This window comes from Branchiostoma floridae, chromosome 18, assembly GCF_000003815.2.
Source record: "Branchiostoma floridae strain S238N-H82 chromosome 18, Bfl_VNyyK, whole genome shotgun sequence".
Classification (NCBI taxonomy): domain Eukaryota; kingdom Metazoa; phylum Chordata; class Leptocardii; order Amphioxiformes; family Branchiostomatidae; genus Branchiostoma; species Branchiostoma floridae.
The window spans coordinates 15079926-15100941 of NC_049996.1; the positions used below are offsets into that span (position 1 = coordinate 15079926).

Sequence of the window (21016 nt, forward strand, 5' to 3'; positions counted from 1 at the left end):
CAAATGCTCAGAGCCTTTGTCATGGTCAGCTTGGTGGCGCTTGAAACCCCACTGTTCCAACTTTTTTTTCTCCAGGCCTCTGATTGGTAACAATTTACTGGCAGTTGGCGGGATTGGCTGATTGTCAGAAAATGGGTACAAATCAATGTATTATCTGTCCTTCAAAGTCCTGCTTGTTGAAACAGTAGCCTGATTAAATCTTGCTTACAGCAGCCCACCAAACATCCTACATCTGCAGGAGGGAAGTTACTGCCCTGGACGGCAGAGTTTGTGTTACACAGACTAGAGAGTCAGCAACTATCCCCAAGTGACTTTTGCTAATGCCAGGAGTTTTTTTTAAGGCGTTGCTCTATGCGAGGCCATTATTGGTCGCTTCCAGTAGGCACTGAGTCGAAGAGGTAAGGAGATAGCGGTGTTCATTGGTTTTGAAGGTTTGTGGGCTGCATTTGCCAAGAAAGAGCAATTATCTTATTTATGGAGGGAGGCCCTCAAAAAGCCCCTTAGGCTTCAACTGCATGTATTTCTTTTCTGTACATTACTTTTTGTTTTTAATACATGAAATATATGCGAATAGATCAAATCAAATAGTATTTTATTAATAGTAGTCTAAGGAAAGAGACTGTTGCTATATACAGGGACTTTGAACATTTGGACGGGTATTTGGAAGTTGAACGAAGAGTATGTTGTGTTTCACTGAAATTCTCTTTGCAATAACATCTCTCCCTTACAGCACTGATGGCTAGTACACTTTGATGCAGAGGAAGCTAACCCTCTTACATAAAAGAAGAAAGGCCAAAAGAATAAACAGAACACTTACACTAAAATTTGGTGTTTTGTAGAAAGACAATGGTCAGCATCATAAGACAATATGCAGACGTGCAGTGACCGTCACAAGCAGCAAGAGACCAGTGTCATTTCTGAAAACTTATCTTTTTAAAGGAAGGATAAACATCCTCACAATGCAAGACTCAGCAGACTGTGAAGGCCCTCTTATCTTTACATCACAAAGCACAAGGCTCCGCAAAATACCTTCCCAAACTTTAACGTAAACATCTCAGTTCTTGAACTGAAAGACACGGAACCTATCTGTAGAGTAACAAGGCCACCACCATGTCCATGACCTTAGATATGAAAAATTACTGCTGCAGTACCAAGGTCGACAACCAGGAGGAGCAAAATTGACCTGCACCATCAGGCTCACAACAGCTACCAAACAAACCAAATATAAGTTATATGCCAAAGTTTAATGTTAAAAGTCGTATACTAATACTTCATGTTGTATTGTAATATCTAACTTTTGCTGTATAATGATGTTTACTATTGGACAATAATGTTTTATGTTGTATAACAATGTTTAATGTTTATCAATGTTTAGTTATAGGAAAGCTTTGCAATTCAGCCTTTAGTCCGCAAGTTGGCTTTCAATCCATGTTTGGAAATAAACCAGTCCACTACTAGTACCACAACTACTAAATCATTGCAATCGAATGAACCGATCCCTTAAATTTTCCAGGTTGGTTTCATGCCAGAATGCAAAATATCTGGCAGGACACAGACTACGTACCAACTGGATTTTTTTGTACCATCAACAGGATTAATTTCAACACTCAAAACCAGCTCGGATGTCTTTTACTTCTTCTGAAGAGCTTTAAGATGTGCTACAGACGGACACGCCCTGGATTTGATCTCAGAAGGTCTCCTTCCTGTATTTCTTCAAGTGGGCACTCCCAAAGAGTCCGTGCCCAAAAATGATTGTGTGTCAAAGCGTGTGTTTGGGTGGATGATAAATCTCCTTTCATCGCCCCTACCTGATATGAAGAGTATTTGAGATGAAAGCTTATGTATTACTGTCAATATTATGTCATAGTTTGCGAGCGATGGTCGGACATGTACATTTTTTTTTGTCCTGAGTGCTGTGGTCAGGCCTTTGGCCGCTCAAAAGGGCTTCTAGCAGATATTGGGTATTTGCAAATTGGATAGTATCTTGTATCCATTAGATTTGGATGACATATTCTTTATTTAATTATAGCCTAACGGACAAGTGTGCTTACGATAGAAAGGAAAACATCTTTACATAGAATGTATCTTCTATGGATTTGCGGGCATGAAGGTTCGTATTTTAACACTTAATCCAATGGAAACGCCAAATGCAGGAATGGTCCCAGAATGATCCCCATGAAGACTGCCAATGGGGTCAAATTTGGTGGCAAGAGGTCATCACAGGTCAAGGCACAGGAGATAACATTCTTGGGACAAACAACTTTGAGAGAGGAAAACCTGACATGTTCTCTGCAGGATACTCTAAATTCATGACTTTTTGCTGGGATTTGATTTTGCTGTGGGAGTAGAAAGGAAGTTTTTGCTGTGTTTCAAGAGGGCCTGCATGCCCTTTTTGATAAAAAGAATAACTTGTTGGCAGCTTATTTTGGTTTCCCGTAAGTTGTAGGAAAGCAGACTTCGTATCCATTTTTGATTATACTGCTGCTGGGATCCCTGTGACAGGGGTAGGCAGCAGTCGGAATAGTCTTCACACTGTGCTTCCATGTGGCTGATCTGTCCAGTGAGTCCAACTCTGACTTATGCAAGTAATTTGTAGATCCACAGAGGTGACTAGATTTTTGCGAAATAGCCTTCCTTCATTTGAGCGTAATACATTGGGGGTTCTTCTGAACTCAGCGTACAACAACCTGGACCTAGTACTCTGGACCTGTACCGTACATGTACCTGAATTTTCTGTACAGGTACCCACCCCTACTACCAACCAATGGATTGTTTCCCAAAGCTCCCTTTGATGTACACCTCCAGAAACCCTACCCTCTACCCTGATCCCCAACCTCCCACCATTAGCAATTATCTGCCCATGGGAGATGCTGGGAAGGTATGATGTGACTTTGGTAAATAAATCTGCTTTGAGGCTCCTCTTACTGTAGGGAGCATCTTGTTGACATGGCCCATTTTCTCTTACATATAATGCTAGTTCACCTTTATCCGCCAGGTAAACTATATCAAGTCAACCAGTACAATATTTTGAAAATTACTGGAATATTTTGAAAATATTGCATTTTGAAACCAATGTCCATTAATTTCACATCCCTAAATGCCCTGTTTTTACGAATAACGGATACAGGTTACCCCATTGATAAAGGTGAATTGGCGTTACATGACAGGTAGAAGTGTTCAGATAACACGACGCAAAGGGACATATTTACTATTTTGGACATAGTGCTCAAAATACAGACTTGCACACTTGCAAATGCAACCACATTTTGCTTGGCATACCTCAATTTTAAACCAGGCTGCACACTGCACAACCTGAAATTCTGCAGTTGAAACACTGCTTCCCCCCCCCACCTACATGCAAGTTTTGCATTTAGTTCTTCATAAGATAAAACATAAGTAGTTACATGTAACTGGGAGAAAAGATAATCTATATGTAGCTGATTGAAGAACATAATAATTGGAAGTGGGGCAACCTGAAATGTTGATGGTGCAACCTGGCTTTTGACTCAGGTTACCGCCTGGGCAACCTGGCTGAAAAATGTATTTCGAGCACTGACATGTCATGATCAGGTAGAAATGTTCAGATAACATGATACAAAGGGGCATATTTACTGTTTTGAACAGTTTTTTCCAGGCAAATTTTCCAGAGCCATCATATGATACCTGTCCATCAAATTTTTTCATGTTGCAGGGAATAATTTCTATTCACAACTATATCCTGAAGAAGGTAAAAATTACCACACTAACTATTAAAGCAGTGTTTGAGACTGCAACTCTACTGATCCGTATGTACAAGTCATGTACTGCCAGTTCACCTTTTTCCGCGGGGTAACCTATATCTGTTGTTTTTCAAAACAGGGTAATTAGGCACATCAAGTCAACAAGTTTTAAACTGCATTATCCTGAAAATCCTGCATTTGGAAATCAACGTTTGTCAACGTGATATCTCAAAAAACTCTGTTCTTCAAAGTAACAAATATAGGTTACCTAACGGATAAAGGTGAACTAACGTTACATTGTATTGTTGCACATTGTTGTACATGTACATTGTAGGTCCCTACTGAATTGACTCTACACTTGAGCATAGGACAATATAATGACTACATCATAGCAACAATACATTGCATCATTTACATGAAAGATCTTATCTGTTAGCAGATAGTTTTAAAAAGCTTCAAATTCTTGGGCTTCAACATGCCATATCGAACTTGGTCCCAAGTTTGGAGTCAAGTTCAATCGTGTGGAAACAGCCTTTGGTTCGCCTAATTTACCATGAAACCGTTAAGTAAACGAAATCTATTTCTGGGACGTCCTGACTCAAGAATAACCACAGAATTTGCTTTGAGGTGTAGAATTCCGCGCAGCAATACACATATTCTCCAAGCAGATCATACAATGGCATAAGATAGTACCAAACTGGCCAAGGAGTGTAGTCAGCCAAGAGGTGCCCATTAGCCTTGTAGCCAAACACACTCCTAGAACGGCTTCACTCCTCTGCCAGCTTTTAAGACTATCTTATGCTACCGTAGGATCTGCTTGGAGATTACAGCACACCTACACATGCATGTAGCATGTTTGCTCTTAAGAGTCACTTCCCTGTTAAGGCTTTTGATCTTATCTCCAATCTTGTGTCACACACTACTTCAGACTTTAAGTACCAAGCAAATTAAACAATTTGCTTACAAGATAAATGAGTGTCAGTCCGAGAATTATTTACACAAAAAATTGGTCTCCAAAGAAACTTTCCTTCTAAATCACAGCTATGAACAACAATAAAATATACAACAGGGTTTGACAGGTCCATTGTAGGTCTGATTGCCTGGTCAAGTGAAAGTGCTGATTCAGCAAGTTGTCCAGGACTTAGCAAAAGGACCATTGCGATTTGAACAGATTTCAGTATACTGTACATGTATTTAAACTCGCGGGAATTTAAGTTTGCGATAGCAAGAAAAAGGACTTTTCGCGGTGGTTTTAATTTCGTGGTAACACGATAGACTGCAGTCTAATACCATAATAGAAAAATGTTCACGGTTGGTCTAAGTTCGCGGTGGAGTGGTCACTAGGAAAACCGCGAACATTAATCCACCGCGAACATTTCTGCATTTACAGTACTTCACTTGCCAGAATAAATCGTTCTCTCTTGCCGCAATTGCCAACCCGGTCTAAAACATATTTCAAATTCAAATGCTTTGTTCCAGAAAAATAGAAGAAAAAATAATTTCCTACCTGCAGGTACAAATGCATAAAACATGTCATTCAAATTTCGGATCCAGTGAAAAGTTGGTTTGAGCAAGTGGAAATGAACGTATAATGCTAGCTTACCTTTATCCACAAGGTAACCTGTATCTGTTGTATTTACAAACTGTTTTTTAGGAATATCAAGTCTACAGACAGTTGTTGTAAGATTGCATTGTTTTTCAAAATAACGCAGTTTGAAAATACCATTCGTCGATTTGACATCCCCAAATTCCCTGCTTTCGAATACAACGGACATAGGTTGCCCCGCGGATAAAGGTGAGCTAATGTTACCTACCCAATAGGGCCGGTGAACTTTCTAAAACTTGTCCAACCCTGAAACAATCTGGGCTTGCAAAAATATATACAGACTACTTACTGCTTTTGAAGAATTCTGTCTTGCGAGGCCTTCATTGCTTGGCTGTAAGGGAAAATAAGACCAGATTTAGGATGTTTTGACATAACATCAAGGGAAGGCATCACTCAACATTAAAGAAAACAACATCGTGACCTTCAAATGACCTTCTGATGAATCGTCACACTTGTAGGACCACGATTCTTGTAGGTCCACACCAGTAATTTAATGCTTTTAACCAGTCAGCAATCTAACATATGTTTACTTCAATAGAAAAGGTTGAATCCTTCGTCTTCCACTGTCTCAGGAAAAGAAGTCAAACCCAACAGGTTACAATTTTGAGTTAGCCTTTAGACTTGAATCGAGAGTAGACACATTCTCTTTCGGCCAAGAATTTGCAACAAAATGAATGAACTATAATTAATCATGTTCTCTCTATGATACATGATATGATCTATTTTACAGGGTGAGAAGCAAATGTGCATGAATGAAGAGAATCAAGTGACATTGTTCTTCAAACAAGTTGGGTATAATACAGGAATTGGTTTGAAATACCATAAATGTTCACACAAGAAATCTGAGTCAACAAAATAACATCAACTGTTCACTAACAATCCATAACAAAATGTATGTATGTATGATTGTGAAGTACTGGCCTTTCACAATTGTCAAAAACCATGAGGGCTTCCTTGTTTGAAGGAAAAGCAACTGTTTCTTGTGGTGGCGGCAGGAATCTGACAACAAAATAACATCAACTGTTCACTCACAAAATGTATGTATGTATGATTGTGAAGTACTGGCCTTTCACAATTGTCAAAAACCATGAGGGCTTCCTTGTTTGAAGGAAAAGCAACTGTTACTGGTGGTGGCCACGGGAATCTGACAACAAAATAACATCAAGTTCAACTGCTCACGTACTATCCAAGTATATGAACGTATGACTGTGTCAGAAGCCATGAGGGCCTCCTTGTTTGAAGGAAAAGCAACAGTTGCCAGTGGTGGCGCCAGGAATTTGACAAACTTATCGCTGCTCCACGGGGTATGGGAGGGGGGCTGTTTGCAAACCATCAGGAAGGCCACGGGAGGGAGTGACATTGGCACATTCCAGGCTGCCCAAACTTGAAGAAATAAACTTGAACTGGTGCCACTGTGTCTGCTGATAGCCAACACCTGCTGCTAGGGCAGCCGGGGGCTGTTCATTATAGATGGGGGACAGTCTAGGAGATCATTATAGATGGGGATGGTCTAGGGGATGCTCTAAACATAGGGGCTGATCATTATAGATGGGGGATGGTCTAGGTGATGCTCTAAACATAGGGGCTGATCATTATAGATGGGGGTGGGTCTAGGTGATGCTCTAAACATAGGGGCTGATCATTATAGATGGGGGATGGTCATTATAGATGGGGGGATGGTCTATGTGATGCTCTAAACATAGGGGCTGATCATTATAGATGGGGGACAGTCTAGGAGATCATTATAGATGGGGATGGTCTAGGGGATGCTCTAAACATAGGGGCTGATCATTATAGATGGGGGATGGTCTAGGTGATGCTCTAAACATAGGGGCTGATCATTATAGATGGGGGTGGGTCTAGGTGATGCTCTAAACATAGGGGCTGATCATTATAGATGGGGGATGGTCATTATAGATGGGGGGATGGTCTACGTGATGCTCTAAACATAGGGGCTGATCATTATAGATGGGGGACAGTCTAGGAGATCATTATAGATGGGGATGGTCTAGGGGATGCTCTAAACATAGGGGCTGATCATTATAGATGGGGGATGGTCTACGTGATGCTCTAAACATGGGGGCTGATCATTATAGATGGGGGATGGTCATTATAGATGGGGGATGGTCATTATAGATGGGGGATGGTCATTATAGATGGGGGATGGTCTAAGTGATGCTGTAAACATAAGGGGCTGATCATTATACATGGGGGATGGTCTGGGCGATGCTCTAAACATAGGGGCTGATCATTATAGATGGGGGATGGTCTACGTGATGCTGTAAACATAAGGGGCTGATCATTATACATGGGGGATGGTCTGGGCGATGCTCTAAACATAGGGGCTGATCATTATAGATGGGGGGATGGTCTGGGCGATGCTCTCAACATAGGGATTGATCATTATAGATGGGGGATGGTCTACGTGATGCTCTAAACATAGGGGCTGATCATTTTTGATGGGGGATGATCTAGGTGATGCTCTTAACATATTGGCTAATCATTATAGATGGGGGATGGTCTAGGAGATCCTAAACATAGGGGTTGATCATTATAGATGGGGAGGATTAGGACTGTCTCCAGGACCTGTCCCTCCATCCAAGGATGGAAATTTGCTTGTAACCACCAAAAAAATTCACTCTCTGTCCAAATCTGAACGTCATAACATAAATAAAACTGATGATAACATATTTATATTTTGTAAGCTTAAAATGACAGATTTAACAACAAAACTCAACGACATGGGCTCCCTAACAGTGGGACAGAACAATTTTAAAGCTGAAGACATCCCTGCACTGGAAAGAGCTATACAAATGTAGGTACTGATATATGCTATCACAGAGAGGAAATATGTAAGGATTCTATGTTTCAAATCCTTGCTGAAACTGAAATCCTAGCTAGGACCTTCTTGAATTGAAGACCCTTCAACATACAGTTTAAATGATGACTTGCCCTACTTGACCTTTAACCTCACCAGGTGAGACATTGTAAGCATTTGACAAGCAAAGGATACACTGATACAAAACTATGCATACAACAAGGGCAGGGAACCCCTCCTGGCTTTACTGAGTAGATATGTTATCTGACCATACATGTTACTATTCTCTTCTCAGTAGCGCTCACACTTTTTCTAACAGTATATGAACTATTTTTATACTCTCCAAGCAGAGGTTAGGCTCTGGCTGTTTTTTGAAATTTTTTTAGTCCTTTTTATCTGGCTTTCTATTTTGTAATTTTTCTTGACATCTGTTAGGCCAGCGGACATCAAGAAACATTACAAAATAGAGAGTCTGATTACGACAACTAAAAAAAACAGCTTGACCCTAACCTCTGCTTGAAGAGTACTATTTCTAATGTTTGATACAACAATTGGATAATAATCTACACCTATTACACATGTAGTTTTAAAAAGCCATGCAGTGACTCGGAATGGACTCTATTTGCCATGAACAGATGGAAAGTCACGATACAAAAGTGGTTTGACAGCTTTAGTCTTGACTTGAGCATCGTGACTCTACCACTTTGGCAGGCAGGTTACTTGAGCGCTGACCAAGACTATGACACCCACTTAAAGCTATTTCGTAAACAGTACATTAGGGGGGACCACACCACCACGCTATCGCAGCCCAATGTTGTAGAACCAATGGAATTTGCAGGGTAGAGCTTAAGCATATTTTCCCAAACCACAACCGTTCTGGACTGCCAAGAACATGTCTAACTTTAGCTTTTGATACATAGCAAATGACTTGGGTACCATTCCTGGTAACATCTTTTTGTACCTTTCCCTTATATCTAGCCATGCAAACTTCTGCTTACAATAAAAGTACATAAAATGTAAAATAGGACCCAAAACACAACAGTCATTCTGACTCCCTTGCTGTTGTAAATATACAGTGATGATAACAAAATTTCACTTTTAACACGAACTATCACCCAACCATTTAACCTATTGACAAAATTCTTGAAAGGTTAGCAAAACTCACCATTTTTGCAGCACTTGCAACAACTCTGCCTTACAGTTGACCCGTGTATTTACCACACTTATTTTTAGCTGTTTCCGAGCTCTGTAAATAAACTCCACAGTCCTCACTGCAATGGTATTCCTGGTGAGAATATAAAAGCCGGCCGACCGAGGGCAAGAGGTCTGTACCGATCTTGGTCTTAAGTGTGGTTTGACATTCAGTCCTTCAAGAGAACAAAGGTGTATACACCTGTCTTAAGCACACAACAATGACTCTCTGGCCCCTTCCCCAACCTGTATTGTACCTAATGAAGTGTAAAATTAGTATAACCCGCCTAGGGGTTACACATTCTTAGGTTACACTTGCCATACTCTGATCCCGCTTTTGGAAACCCAAGCTGATCTTCAGAGGCCCATTCCACTGTTTACAGACAACATATTTCAGCCAATCAGGAGAGAAATATCAAGTATACGAGAGGTGAGCTCTGTGCATGGCACATAGGCCCCAGTCTGTGACTCACTGCGAAGAATGACACACCAGAAGATATGTAACAGTACCATGACCCCATTTTTGGTGCCACTTGCCAATCAAAATATTTGTTCAAAAATAACAAGCACCAAAAAGCATACCGTGATAGATCGCATACTGTGTAAACAAAACTCTGTCAATTATGCCACTTCTCCCTCAGCGGCTCTTTTCTGACCTGAAACATTCAAGCTTTGATTTAAAACTTTGAAACACTTCTCTTGAAATGAATAGTTTGAAGGTAAATTATGGTATTCTAGTTTCAAATCAGTAATGCAAGTCTATATGCTTTGGTTGGGTACTGTTTTGAGCCAATAATCTAGATGTTTATCATGTTACATGACATCTTATATGTCTTCTAGAACACTTAATTGAAATGAGTAGGGATAACCCAGTTTGAATTTGCTGTAGCCACACTGCACTCTCTGACAGCTATCAAAAACACTTACTTTACCTCAGTTGTTTTTGACCATGACAGTGTACTAAGTACATGTAACTTGACTAGAAAGCTAACAGACACCATATAATTGGATTTTCCAAAGAGCTTAAAGATATTTCTTAAGTGTCAAGGCATAAATCTGTTAAAAGACAATATTATAGGCCTCATGCAAACCGGAATGACAGATACCCTGGACTGAAGGCTCATTATCAATGCTAAGTAGTGATTTAAGGTTCACAAACAAGATCGGCTCATTTTTCTGTTGCACCTGTTATTTCTAAGAAAAATGTCTACTAAAGACTGGCAGCAGCATTTTGCAGATTTCAATGTGAACAAGATTTCAATGGTATTCTAACTAATGAAAATGAAATGGACATTTCAAACTGATAAAGACATTGAGACTCTCACACAGTTTATTCTATTAGACTCTGCTGAAACAATTTAAAACAACATAATTCATTGACCCACTGAATATTGAGACCACGTTTTTCCTACTACAGACAATATATCACAGTGACTGCAAGAGCACACAATATCATATTCAGTGAAACATTTCTAGTTGCAATACACGCACATCAGAAAGCCATATCCACCCTCCGTTCATACATACCAGTTATGAAATGTAGTTATGAAAGTTATAAATCAAACTGCTTTATTTCATACAATGTAGCGGAGCATCCATCAAACACTATATGAGGGCAAGTGAATACAGCAACTACTGTATAAATAAAGTGTAAATGCAAATAAGTTCGCAGGGATTTAATTTGAAAGTAGTGGGAAAAATGGAGTCTTCACGGTAGTTTTAAGTTTGGGATAGTGCTACAGACTGCAGTCACATGATATAATGGATAAATGTTCGCGGTTGTTTTAAGTTCACAGTTAAGTGGCCACTGCGAAAACCACTAACATAAAATTACCGCAAACAATTCTGCATTTACAGTACTTCATTTCACATAATAAGTACCTCAAGTTTGTATACCCAAGACTTTTTTTAATTTGTCAAGTTGCAATTTGACCTTAAAAAGGTCAGGTACCTCCCAAGTTCCAATATTGTGTGAGTCTAACCAAATTGAAAACATTATAAAAGCTGCACAAATCTGGCTGTATGAGAAATGACTACCATCTGGTTTATTTTGACAGATGAAAATGCCAGACTGTGACCCAGCGATGGAGTTAATCCTCTAGTCTATCCTGGAGTAGTCAACATGAGATTGGTCCAGATGGGGCTGGGGAGTGAGGGTGGTTGTCGTTTATGAGCAGGAAAGAGCCAGAAAAGGTTGCCTATAAGTACATGCAGAGGAAAAAAAGGAATTTCTGCTCCATTACCAAGGGCACATACTACTAGTAAGACTTGGAAGTCTTCTTAACACCTATCCACATACCAAATATCATCGCAATTCATAAACTATGCACAACAAATAGAAAGAGACATGAATGAGATATTTAAACATATATTGCCAAAAAAATTAGCACTTGCCTATCAAGTTTCTAGAGCTACCAAAATACAGACAATTTTGAAATTTCTGAACAGTTAAAAATGTTGATCATTATGGGGTCACGGTGAATCTACCCAAACATTTGGGAAACAATCGAACATCAGTATCCTAATAGAAAATTGTCTCATTCAAACTGTAAAGATACAACAGCATGGACATATATAGACACTATATCATGAACAAAACTTGATCCCGATACTTTCTCTAGCCCTATAGTACAGCCATATCATGATTTCAAAGGAGAGAAACAGATCTACATGTAACTGTTCTATTCCCAACTGCACATCCCCACATCAAAGGGAAGCAGATTCTCTATGGTTTAAAAACATCAAAGCTTCTATGACTAACCCTTCTTGGGTATCTCAAAGGGACGTGGTAATGCAATTGGGTTGGGCTTCCTACTTTTAGCCATTTCCATGGCAACCTTGGATAAACAACATCTACTACAATGATCTTCTTTCTATCCTTCTCCCTTTCTCTTTCATATAGATGGTGAAGGCAATTAGGAATGACATGCTCTGATTCCTTGCTCCAGTTATCTTTAAGTAATTACTGCTTTTCTCGTTATTCTATCATCCATTGGAAAAAGTCGAAGTGAGCAAATTGCCATTGTGTTGAATGAAAGGTACAAATTTCAACATAAAAACTAAGTCAATTGTGTCAGGTAAATCTGAATATGATGCTAGTTCACATTTATCAGTTAACCTATATCCGGTGTGAGTATTTTGGGATAGCAAGTGGTGTCAAACTACAATATTTTAGAAATATTGCAGTTTGAAACCACCGTCCGTCAACTTGATATCCTTAAATGCTGTTTTTACATACAACAGATATAAGTTACTCCACGGATAAAGGTGAACTAGTGCAAGTGATCATCTACCAAAATATACTCATTACTGAAGGAAAATTTCTCCCCCCTTTTCCCCTTGAAATTCATGATTTCCCCAATCGCAAACATCCTACATATTCAAATGACATAACATAACAAATGACATAATTCCACACAATCATTGGTGCAGAAGGAATATTATCTTTCTCTTTATGTAAATTCTTTCAAACAAAATCTAATTTTCACGACATAATGAGTTACAATAACTTTAATACGGGTGACAACCCCTCCCCCACATTCTCATAACACTTTACTATCTTTGGAGATGCAATAACTTTGTAAATATTACTTACAACGTTGCTCATAAGCTATTACCAGTAGGCTGCTTCCAATACATGCCATTTTACGACTCTGTTCCCTAGTGTGTTATAACTTATAAGTGCATGTGACATGGGATACAGCAAACAATTTATGTACCTACTAAAAACCATAACTTGCTAACAGCTTTAAATTTTCACTTTAAAGCAAGGCTTTACAGAAAACACAAAAAATGTTCACACAAAATTTTATCTAATATATAGTAATATACATTTCTAGCAATGAACCAAAATAATGGAAGAAGTAGAAATTGTATATACATTGGCTTTAGGTATTCATTCTTGGACTAACATTTTCTCCACTCCCAAATGGCTATTACATGTAACACCATCCATAATTTCTTAATGAAGCAATTAGTATGGCTAATCAATGTGGATATATGCATGGCCACTTTTACTGTTAACGAACTGTAACAGTTTTCATCACCATAAAATTCACTGATTGTAAAATGTCCCAAACTCGACCATCCAGGGAGCTATGATACAAAAAAACTCGCATGAAAAAAAAAATTAAATCTTATTTCATGGTCCAGTTGTTACATACTTGCAGGAAAAGGTACCTTACTCACTAATTAGAGCATTACTTCTATTGATTGATTGATTGCTTGTTAAGTACTGATGCTAAAAAATTCCCTTAATCATAACATTAACGTTATCATACTATAACTTCATCTTAAAAATAGCTTGCTTATTTTTGACACACTTTCACCAATACACAACAACGCTTACTATACTAATAAACACACGGATATCCAAACACACCAAATCTAACCAAAGAAATGTTTGATCTATATAAATAACACAAATTAGGATGACTTTACCTGAACAATCCATGATTGATTGATTGATTGTTAAGTATAGACGCTAAAAATTTCCGTTAATCATAATGTTATGGTTATGGTCATTTGCTTTTGACACACTTTCACCAATACACAACGGTGCTTTACTAAAAAAAAACACAGATATGTACTTAACACACCACATATCATTAAGAAATGTTACAGAATACAAATTAGATGTACATTGTAGCACAACTCTACCTGAACAAGCCATACGTAGTCGCCCATCTGCCTGTAGTATGATCAGCAACCATTAGTGGTACTTTGATTTGAGGATGAGAAAAGCCCGGCCTCGGGAATAACGTTTAGGTCTGAGTCATGGAGACGTTTACGTCTGACAGCTACCAGGTAGTTATGGGCCGGTCCATTTTGTGTACGGGGTGGGACAGACAACAAATACTTACGACAAGGGAAAATACATGAAAAGCATTGGTGAAAGGAAAATCTGAAAAAAAGACTACGGTACATGTATGTACATTTTGTATGTCCCACTTTGAAACGAAAATATTGTTAAGATCACATACGCTACTTTTATGCTCTAATGACACACAAAAATAAAAATGTGATGGTACAGCAGGTAATTCTCCCAAAGGACTGTCTCTAGCTTTTGTTATTCTTCTATCCTACTACCTACCAAAGAAAATTACCAAAAAAATATATAATCCCTACCTACCGACCCCAAATTTTTCAGGACTGAAACAGCAAACACAACATTTTTTGCTAAGGCCCAACATAATCTGCTCCAATCCCTGAGATTTTGATATGTAGATTGTGTCCCTTTGAAGAGGATGCCTGCCCTGTAATCACGTGTTCCCAGCCGTGTTATTGCGCGGGATACATGTGATTTCTCCACCTCCCTTGGAGAACACCGCTTATGTAAGTTGTTTGTCTTCTGAGAACCTACAACTGAATCTTTGAGTCAGTCTGAGGGATAGGAGGGGTGATCAAGAAGTTTTCGGCCTCACCCAGAAATAATAAGCACAACTCAGATTTCAAAGCACAGAGGTGAAGTATAAAGTCTTGTATGAATGTATACCAAAATTCAAATTACTGTGATCATCACTTTGCAGGTGACACACGGTAATGTCAGGTAAGGGAGAAGGGGAAAAAACGTGGACAATTGAGCTGCGACCCGAGGTGTGCGGTTCATCTTGCTGAGTTGCTCTGCTGAAAGTCAGATACACACTTCTTTCTGCTTGAAGTAGGAAGAGAATCATTATGATAAAAGGCTTCATACTACAACGTTCTGCCTTGAAATTTGAGTTGGGCTTATTATTTCTGGGTAAGGCTGAGAACTTATTGATCTCCCCTCGTAACATTCTCATAGGGCTGTCTCTAGGAGCAATCTCTCCATCCTGGGATGGAAATTTGCAGACAAAAATTTTACACCATCCGTCTCCACAAATCTGAACTTTAGTACATATGGATGACTGATGAATGTGTTTTCATAAGCTTGAAATTTACTAGGAGATTTTACAAAGAAAATCAACAACATTGGTTGCCAAAGAATGCGAGGGACAGAAATAATATCTAAAGCTGAAGACAGCTCTGCTCCATAGACTCTACTGTCCATTGTGGAGCCTCCAACTGGAAAAACTTTATATTCTACAATTAAAGATTACTGTAAATGCAGAAACTTTCGCGGTGGTTTAATGTTTGTGGTGGCCACTTCACCATGAACGCAAACATTTTTCCATGGCAGTAAGAGACAACAGTGCATGGTGTTCCCGCTAACTTAAAACCGCTGAGAAAAGTCCTTTTTCCCGCTACTGCGAAATTAAATCCCGCAAACTTAAATGTATTTACAGTACTATACTGACTTCTAAAGAAATAATTATCCACTTTCTCTTACCTATGAGAATGATCCTTTAACACACTGAAAAAAAGAAGCTATCATTGGCACAATTAAGATAGATTGGATCATTCTAATGTTCTAAAATATACCAAACCACAAGACCATCATCTCTTTACCTCTATAATCATAATCATATCAGAAAGATGAAAACTGATTATGGTTCAGTGACCCCAAGCAAACTTGTTTTGAAACAGACCTCTGGAAGAAATAGGGTCACCAAACTCATTCACAGTCTATATCCCACTGATCTAAAGAACATTACCCTCTACTACTGAACTGGAATAAAAGATGTCAAGCCAGAAAAGGATAACCATCTGTTGGTCGTAACTCTGGCATTATGAGTTTCAGGACTCCACTTAGTAGGGTGTACAAGATGTGAACATCAGGTTATTTGATAGCACATTACCATGTGCACTTATAATGAGGGTCTGCAAGCTCTTTTCCATAAGGCATAGGCACCTATTTTTATTTCCCGTAATTCGTAGGGAAATCCATCTTATCTACGTAATTAGTAGCGAGGTGACCAAATTTAGCGTAATTGCCTAGCGTAATACGTAGGGGATTCTTCTGAATTCAGCATACATCGGTGTCAGGATCCTCCATGCAGACCCTCATAAATGCACTCTTTACTGAAGTTATAAGGAAAACCAATATTAGTTTGCAAACAACTCAGCAGATGAGATGAGTTTTTTTTCTTAAGGAGTTTGGATGATGACAACTTTTTTCCAGCATTTAAACTTTTGAAATACTGTAAGATTCAAATATATATTTCCAGAAGTTTCCATCCTTCCACTACTTCAAACTAAAAGACACTGTGAACTCTTGATAGTCACTATTAAAGCCATAAAATTCAAGTGGCAAATATGAATGAATTCACAGCAATTAACAGATAAACTTTAGCTGATTCCATCCTCAAGTCAAATCCATCCTTCAAGCAACTTCTCTACCTGTCAATAAGGATTTCCATCCTCCTTATCTCCACTTCTTAAATTCTCAAGACCTTAGGTCTCTGTCCATCACTACATCTCTCTGAGGACCAAACATGTGTAAGTCAGCAACATACCTGACAATAAATCTGGGGTGAGTCTTATCTGTTTTCTTAATCACCCCCCTCCCACTGCACCTTGTTCCCCTCCCCTGGGGCCACACCAATTTTATTTCTTGTTTCTCAGATTTCCCAACACTATTTTTTCCGACTTGAAATAAAACAAAAACTTTTCAAACTAATGGCCACACCTCGTGTTTACAAAATATCACTGCCTCTCCTTTCTCAAATTAACTATGGGCCTCAAATTCCAGTAGCTGTATGTGCCTATTTTGGACAGTATGTTTATGATTTTTCTTCAAATCAAACTTTGGACTTTGCTACCAGGGACTCCTAAATGTTGAAAGTTGAGGTTGTCCTGTCCGATCTCTCCTACCCCTGACTTTTTAAAAATTTTTGTTAAATTTTTTTTTGACTGACCAACCCAATTTTTTCTAAAAAAATCAGAGAAACAACAAATAAAATTGGTTTGGCCTGGGGTCTGACAGCCCTCCAGTCTCTGCTGGGACGTTTCATGCCTAAAACCTACATCTGACAGTTGTTTATGAAAGTTCAGGTCTGCTACTTTCTCTCTGAAAACAAACACTCCCTGAAAGAAGAAACATGCCACGCCAAGAGTCTAAAAAATGCTCACATGAATTCGGTGATGACTTTGTCTCTCAAAAAAGGGTTACACCTGTATAACCCTTGTCCTGCTGAGATTATTTGCATATCTAACCCCCTCTACGCTGGTTGATTAATCACATCAGTAATTACACTTGACCTATTCTGCTGCTGCATTTTACTGTATGTGGTATGCTGCATTTTAAATGCCCCGATAATGGACCTACATATAGGCATCATATATGAATGAACTTTATTGCACAGCATTTGCACAAGGTACAATGCAAGGCAACAGTACTAAATCAATTTATACAGCGACACTAGCTTAAGGTCTAAAAGTACATATAGAACAGGAATGTGAACATAAATGGCATACTGACATAATGTAGTGTAACATACATGTACATGCATCCTGGATATACATTTTGTATGCAAGGGCTCAGCATGACAAGGGTTAATGAAAAAGCAAAAGTGAAACACAATACCCATCATCCCAATAATCAATCAGAAGTCTGGAACCAATTTTTAAAAAATGGGAGCCTTGCTCCAACCAAATGCCCAATCATGCCAACAAAACCTAATCATCACAAGCTGCCTGTTTTCCCCATTAACAACTGCTAGCTTTGCTCCCTTCCTTTTCCCTGCCAAGACCTCAATTTTGAAAAGTTGGTTTTCTCACATGTTGTCACTTATCCAACGTTAACCTCAGCTTGTACCCTAGCGTGATTGGGAGCGATACAGTTTCACTTATTACGGTGGTCGACAATTTGCTTCTACAGAAAAAGCACAATCCCGCCATTCCTCTAACTGTGAGGGTTAATTCTAACCTTTCCAGACAAGCTGACTTAAGTTTTACTGTTTCTACTTCGCTATCAGAACCACTGACCTGTGTCCTACTCCCCTGGTACTTACATGTTTTTCAGTCATTCTTGTGGTCAAACTGTTCTCCAGGAACAGCTTTCCTATTAGGAAGTGCTGTGAGGTTTAGGATGAACTGCTTCCTTGTGTAGGATTTCCTAAGATGTCCTAAATCAAAGGCTACAGGATGTCTGGGATCCTTTCTTGTGTGAAAAAAGGAAACAAATGAGCCTATAGTCCGCCGAGGTCATGAGAGGGCACTAGATGACAGGGAAGAAAAATCCCTCCTTGAAAATTACCCTCTTTGCGAAACCTTCCACAGAATGCCGATGTTTACCAAACTTCCCAACCCAGTGTCCTCCTTGGAAGGTTGTTTGGGAAGTTTGGAATAATTTCCAGAGCAAGTTGGGGTAAAAGCAAACATTTGGCGTCAACAGAGGGGCAGCCTACTTGGTCCAGGTTGACCAGGTCAAGCCATTGCAAGCAAAATTGAACCATGACTGACCCAAACCAGACATTATTACCTCCAATCTGTTCTACCTACTCAAGCTTCTTTGTACAAATCTTCCACATGAAAATGACCTATAACACAGTACTGGTCAGTACAGGCTCCAAACTATTCCACTGTCAGTCTGCCAGAATATGCCTGGCTCTGCCGACTAACATGTATAAACATGGACTTGTTTTTCAGCGCGACAACGTCCCTGCACTCACACACGACGCTTGAGGTAAGGAAATGATCTGCTCATTACAAACTCAACCATAGTCTCACACAACACCAGAATGGTTGTAGATTCAGGATAAAAGTCTACTTACCAAGAAGAGGTCCATGAAGCCCAACTATGGTGGACACCAAAAATGGAGGAGCCACTCTCTCTAACTGCGTGTAAACACAGGGCCAGATTTCTGATACCCCCAGACAGACGTCAAGGGGCTAACATATGGTAGTTATCAAGGGGAGAGAGGGGAGGAACCAAACTATCCTGATGTAGTACCTATTGTGTCCCTGTCCCCTCTCCCTTAGGTAAAGACTCTAGTAATGTTGTAAATCCATGGTCGGGCATCATAAAGACACAAGCTAGGACAAGACAAAGTACCGAGTTGTGTATCATATTCTCTCCACCAAAGCTCTGAGTACACACAGAAATGTTATGTCTGTTACCTCTTCCCCATCCTTAGGCTTGTCGGTAGGGGGTTCCTCTGCAACTGTTTCAGTTTCTTTTGCAGGAGGCTCTTGTGCAGGTTCCTTCATGGCTTCAGTTTCGGATGACATCTTGGGCAGCCCGGGTCTTTCTCGGTCTTTCCCCTTGACCTTAAATTAGTTCAGGCCCTCGGCTAATTCTTCAAAATGGCTGCAATGGTGGGCGAGGATAACTCCTGCGACCTATCCACACTAGACAGGCAGACGCCAGCCAATGAAATTGATAGGCAGCTATTTTTGGCAACTTTGTATGACAACGTCATCCACGCAATGTCTGTCTGTCCAATATGTCAATCACCCTCGTCAGGATATCAAAAAAAGTCAGTGGCTCAAAGCCCAGTATGCTAAGTAGGCAGGACATCTCAAATGAGCGAAAGCACATCCTGAAAAAACAAGGTCTGTCTACACGATCCAACAGACTGTGACTACAGGCATCCAAACATGATTAGGCTTTCCACCAACCCCCCCTGTAGAAACTTAGCACTTGCCCTCGCCCAGTGCCTTTATTTTTGCCCTTTGGAATCCTAAACATCGGAAGCATCCCGACCTGGAATGCCATCGGCGTTCTAGTCCCCTGTAACAACCAATCACAGCGCAGGAAGCGCCCCTTACTTTACAACTTTGTCTGGCCGCCTTTCTTAAACGCCGGTAATCTTATCAACTTCTTATCTTGGCAACAAGTTCGTCAAACTCTGATCAAGCTGCTTAATTAAAACTAAGATAAAGATAAAACAATACAAGTTGTTGGTAAATGACTTTCTGAACTGCAAAGAATCAGCTAATATTGAATGTAGTTATATACACAAAGGACAGTGTTACATTTGAAGTATCAACTTTCTAACTCGTAACGTTAAAAGCTTGTTTGATGATGATGTCATGAAACATTACCATATATGGCTTTCTCTTTAGATTGACTATTAAATATGATTTAAGTAAACCATAACATATCACTTTTAAATCTAGATCATTTACTTCTAGATAAAAGATAGCTGTCAAATGAATGTTGTATCAGTAAACATGTACTACAATTTATTATGTTTTCTGTGGCAGGTAAAAACATAACGTTTTTGCTGGTGTGTAACCTTTTTATTTCTTCTGTTAGGAGCCAATCAGAGCTTAGAAACATTTTAGGATTATCAACTGTTATAAAAAAAAATTTCACTTGCATACAATACTATATAGCAAGCCTAATGGCACAGTATTGTGTGCAGGCAGCTTGAGAAAAGGCCACAGGTACAGGAAAAACATTCTGCATTTTCGCAAAAATGTTGCTAATCTAGTTTTATTGTCTTTACAAGTAGTCATCCTTGACTGTATAAGGTGTTTCATCAATGTAAGCTAATTGTTATTTTCTCATCTATCATTATCTTCTTTTTTTGTGTGGTCTACGCTAAATTGTACAAAAGAAACTGAGATACTGTAAATGCAGAAAATTTTGCGGTGGATTAATGTTCGCGGTTTTCGCGGTGGCAGCTTCACCGCGAACTTAAAACCACCGCAAACATTTTTCCATGGCAGTAAGAGACTACAGTGCATGGTGCTACCGCGAAATTAAAACCACCGCGAAAAGTCCTTTTTCCCGCAACCGCGAAATTAAATCCCCGCGAACTTAAATACATTTACAGTACTTGACTGTATCTTTGCAGTCTTTACTTCCTGTGG

General features: G+C 39.4%; 1 protein-coding gene across 1 annotated transcript in view; it reads right to left on the bottom strand.

Annotated features, from left to right (window-relative positions):
- The window catches only part of LOC118406137 (tensin-like), a gene marked incomplete in the record, with an annotated part of 215441 nt that overhangs the window by 86689 nt on the left and 107736 nt on the right, over positions 1–21016 (bottom strand). The window contains 1 exon segment of the mRNA XM_035806003.1: positions 5615–5656. Within this exon segment, the coding sequence (XP_035661896.1) occupies positions 5615–5656 (42 nt within the window).